Source organism: Arachis duranensis, chromosome 9 (genome assembly GCF_000817695.3).
Source record: "Arachis duranensis cultivar V14167 chromosome 9, aradu.V14167.gnm2.J7QH, whole genome shotgun sequence".
Classification (NCBI taxonomy): domain Eukaryota; kingdom Viridiplantae; phylum Streptophyta; class Magnoliopsida; order Fabales; family Fabaceae; genus Arachis; species Arachis duranensis.
In genome coordinates, this window is record NC_029780.3 from 112,486,139 (window position 1) to 112,490,908 (window position 4,770).

General features: G+C 36.0%; 1 protein-coding gene across 1 annotated transcript; it reads left to right on the forward strand.

Moving 5' to 3' along the window:
* The first annotated feature begins 262 nt into the window (after positions 1 to 262).
* On the forward strand, positions 263 to 4,545 carry LOC107467202 (uncharacterized). Its single transcript, XM_016086241.3, has 10 exons — positions 263 to 358; positions 450 to 572; positions 654 to 731; positions 1,338 to 2,144; positions 2,315 to 2,417; positions 2,608 to 2,708; positions 2,814 to 2,988; positions 3,347 to 3,517; positions 3,635 to 3,735; positions 4,011 to 4,545. The coding sequence occupies exons 1-10, from the start codon at positions 263 to 265 to the stop codon at positions 4,065 to 4,067; spliced, it is 1,812 nt and encodes a 603-aa protein (XP_015941727.1). The 3' UTR covers positions 4,068 to 4,545.
* Positions 4,546 to 4,770: the final 225 nt, after the last annotated feature.

The following is a 4,770-nucleotide window of genomic DNA, read 5'->3' on the forward strand; positions in this document are numbered from 1 at the left end:
TATTTTAAATTTATAAATATCATCACATCGAAATCATGAGAGGATATCGACTATCGAGTTCACGAATTTTGATCAATCATGAATCAAATTTAAGCATTTAAGTAATACTTGAGTTAAATATATGAATCTATGGTAACTGGTAAATAACAACTTATTACAACAATAATTGGTTTGGCATTTTTTTATTGGTTAAAATGTCTTTAAGTAATTGGATTTGTTCCGTAAAACTTGTAACTTGATCGCGTTATGGGTCCTAGTGGAAATGGATAGCAGTGATGCTAGTGTGTCAGGCTTTCGCGACAGAAATGTTGAATACGAAAACCGCCTGAAACTCGTGGGAAAAAGAAAAGTGTTAAGGGTGCGCATACCACCATCCGCCGCTACATAATTTGCAAATTTGACCGTCGCAATCGATATTTGACAATCATACCAACAAAACAAAAAACAAGAAACACCAGAAGGAAGTACTTCCTGAGAAGCCTTCCATTTGCACCGCCGACGAGCTTCACTATGTGTCCGTGTCCAATTCCGATTGGAGGCTGGCACTGTGGCGGTACCATCCTTCTCCTCAGGTACGTCACTCGATGCCTCTTAAATCGAGCTATGAATATATGATTTCATTTCCGGGGGAATGAAATTGAATTTTGATGCAGGCACCTCGAAGGAATCACCCTCTGTTACTGTTGTCGGGAGTTGGCACTAACGCCATTGGATATGACCTTTCTCCTGGGGTACTTTCCTCTTATCATTTGTTTATTTATACATATTTTTCTTATATTCTAATTTAATCTTAAATTTTCTAGTTTTCCTCCTCTTTTTATGTGTATGCATTACTACTATGCTTGTAGTCATTGTTGTGTGATCTTCTTGTGCTGGTAAACTTGCCAAGTGCTAAATTGTGGAGGTTAGTTAGAATTAGAATTTTGGAACCTTGATTGATTTTTGATGTCCGTAATTTGTTGATTGGATGATTGACGCGTGTGTTGGATCAAATCAATCACATCTCTGAGTTCATGTTATGAGTATGACCCTAAGCATTAGAATGAGATCCTACAGCATCATAACAATGTTTATGTTTGTAGGAACAGGAAGTTTGGTAGCAAAATTCTGGATGCATCTTCCATATTTCTCTGGTTGAAGTTGCATTTTCCCCTTCATATTACTATGTTTCAGTTATTAAAGTAACATACTTTTGAGTTTTGAGTAATCAATGTTGTTGTCTGCCTAATGGTAGGTTGTCACTTGAATTTTCTTTGCTATATATATGTATTCTTTCAGGTTTATGTATGCATGTACTATGTTGGAGTCCCCCCACTAACACATGATATATACTGCAGTCATCATTTGCACGCTACATGTCTGGTCAGGGTTTTGAAACCTGGATCCTTGAATTACGAGGAGCTGGTTTGAGTGTCAATGGTTCAAATTCCAAAGATATTCAAAAGTCTTCCCAAGCAATATCTGACAGGATGGAAGCTACTTCAGAAAGTGCATCTAACTCGAATGGAGTTGTGGCCTCAGAAAAAGAGTTGAATAACATTTTAGATGCAATATCTGACAAGATGGAATCTGCTTCGAAGAGTGCGTCGAAGTCAAATGGTGCTGTGGCTTCAGAAAAAGAATTGAATAACAATTCAGAAGCAATATCTGAATCTGACACTTCTTCCTCCCTGGAAGTAGAAACTGGCAATGGTGCAGTCAGTGAAGAACTTACTAGGTTAGCTACTGTTTGGGATGAATCAAAATTGGTTGCAAGGTTGACAGAGACTTTTATGCGTTTGTCTGAAAGAGTATCTGGGTTTCTTAGTGATAACCAATCTAAGATAATGTCTACCAAATTACTTGATCAAATATCAAAACTTTTGGTTGATTCTCCATTATATGAACGATTCAATGAGATAAGAGGAAAGCTTTCAGCTTTGTTGGAAACAGGGCAAAACTCTGGTATTACTAATCAAATAATTGATCTGAGTCAAAAGCTAGTAAAAATTATTGAGGAAAGCCAGCTCTCTGTTTCTCCTCCGTTATTTGATCTACAAGCACGCTTCACTTCTACCATAGAAGATTTTCAAAGGCAACTTGATTTGATGGTGAAGTATGATTGGGACTTCGATCATTACTTGGAAGAAGATGTTCCTGCTGCGGTGAGGTGACTTCTTATCATGCTTGAAAGCTGTATATTGATCGCTCATGTTTATTGTGTTGACAATTATTAACAATTATATCTTTGCAATCACTTTCTTCTGCCTAGTATTTGCAAGGAACTTTCTCTGGCTGTACATCCTTATGTGATTTTTTTTTTAAACCAATACAGATAGAATACATAATGAATGAAAGCAAGCCAAAAGATGGTAAATTGCTTGCAATTGGACACTCCATGGGTGGTATCTTGCTGTACTCGATGCTGTCACGGTTTGGTAAGTTGTCTGGTCTTTGGTAGTACGAATTGAGCATTAACTTTTACCTTTTCTTTGTTAACATATTCTTTGTTTATGTATGGCTGTCAAGTTATCTGTATCCCAATGCTGGGTTGATTGGGAATACTTTCATTCAGTTTCTGATTAGATATCAAATTGGTTATTAGCATGTTTTATCATTTCATTCTAGCTTGTGAAGAAAAAGAATCCAGATTAGCTGCAGTGGTTACACTAGCATCATCTTTAGACTACACGTCGTCCAAATCAACTCTAAAGTTGCTCTTACCCCTTGTAAGTGGATGGTTTTGCTGTTTCTGTTTATCTCTGTACATAGATGTACTGGTTAACTTTGCATAATTACTGATATAGTACTGAATTTGGTCACTTATCAAACAGGCAGATCCTGCACAGGCTCTGAATGTCCCTGTTGTTCCCTTGGGAGCAATGTTGGCTGCAGCTTATCCTCTTTCATCTCGTCCACCATATGTGTTATCATGGTTAAATACTTTGATTTCTGCTGAGGACATGATGGATGCAGATTTGTTAAAAAGGCTGGTCTTAAATAACTTCTGTAAGTGCTCCTACTCGTCTACCAAATAGCCTAATTTGTTAGGAGGGTCGGTTATTGAGATGGTATTAAAGGCTCTGATTTTGAAGTTCAACCCTTGTTGCTATATTTTCCATAATTAAGTTGAATTTTACTGCATGGTAAAATGGGCTAGCGCTCCATGTGGTTTCATATTTGGCTTGTAATGCCATGAACTGCTATATGTTCTTTGTGGATGTAGTTGCTTTTGGTCTGGAATAGGTTTGGTACATGTTGTATACAAAAAGGGTGTATTCTTTAGTTAAGGAAAATAGGAAATTATTATTGACTTGTCAATAGACCAATGTAACTGACTGTTGTATGATATAATTGCAACTGGTAGGTACTATACCAGCAAAACTTATCTTGCAACTCACAACAGCATTTAGAGAGCGTGGGTTATGTAACAGGAATGGGACCTTTTTCTACAAGGATCATATACACAAAAGCAATGTCCCTATCTTAGCTATTGCTGGAGACCGAGATATGATTTGTCCACCTGAAGCTGTGGAAGGTAAACATTATATTTATAAATGCCTATTTATTTGCCCCAAGTTTAAACAAGTGAAGGTACTTCTTTTGTTTGTTTGTTTTGTTTTGTTTTTTTAATTTTTTAATTTTTAATTGTTAGAAACTGTTAAGCTGATTCCTGATCACCTGGTTACCTATAAACTTTTTGGCGAGCCTGAAGGTCCACATTATGCTCATTATGACTTGGTTGGAGGAAGAATGGTATGAACCTACCCCGTTTGGTTGTTATTGTTAATTATATTTTAGATACTAGAGAATTGTTTTTTTTTTTCAAAAAAAGACAATAACATAGTCAAAGCGCAATTTATTTGCCTAACCTGGTTACTGGCAGTAGAAGTGCATTACCACAAACCGTACAATGTTAGGAGGTTGAAATCTAGAGTCACCCTTGTTTTGTGTGTGTATTCATATTCTCTTTCATGTTTTCTGCTGCTAAAATTTTTGTGATGTTTATTCTATTCATATTTTGAACGCAGGCGGTGGAGCAGGTTTATCCATGCATAATTGAATTTCTGAGTAGTCACGACAAGTGATTTACACCATCAATTTCATCAAATGCATTGTTCTTTGACCATGCTTGATTACTAAATCCCAAAGAGGCATAGTATATCTTTTCTCATGTGCCTTTTGCACATCCATTTGGAGCTTATGCTTACACATGTGGGTGTGGATGTTACTCGCAGCATCACTATGTATATGTTACCGTACATAGTCTATACAAGAAAGTTGAGAGTTTAAGTTTATAGATCCTTTTGTGCTTTGAAGTTTTCCAAGGGTAGAGTGATAGGAATTATATACTTTTAAGATGAATCTGTAAGAACATAGTATTTGCTTGCGGCATAGTCCCTGATATCTGAATTGCTGTAAAAGTTGTGTAAATACCATGCCCTGCTCAAGTTTCTTCAATGAATTTGGACCAAGCCAACTGGTCAGGTTTTGGTAAGACTCACTTATCGATGTAATTCTTTCCTTTTTCGAATAATAAAAAAAAGAAAATGTTTTATTTGTTCACTTATTATTTTGTTTTTAACAGAGATATAAAAAATGAGTAAACTAGTGCCTGCCTCTAATTATATACTTACTGTTGATTGGTTGATAACAAACAATAAATGATGCTCGTAGACATATCAACCATCAAGAAGAAAGAGTATATTGTAACTACATCCACAGTTTCTTTTAGCCGAAAAACATATTAAACTTACTGTTAAATTTTTTTACCGAAGATATAGAACATTT

What these genes read in the sequence shown, in the direction of transcription:
- LOC107467202 (XM_016086241.3), top strand. Translation starts at nt 263, where the DNA reads ATGGATAGCAGTGATGCTAGTGTGTCAGGCTTTCGCGACAGAAATGTT. An exon ending in TAAAGTTGCTCTTACCCCTT is followed by an intron (nt 2,709 to 2,813) that starts GTAAGTGGATGG and finishes CTTATCAAACAG; the next exon opens with GCAGATCCTGCACAGGCTCT. An exon ending in ACTTGGTTGGAGGAAGAATG is followed by an intron (nt 3,736 to 4,010) that starts GTATGAACCTAC and finishes TTTTGAACGCAG; the next exon opens with GCGGTGGAGCAGGTTTATCC.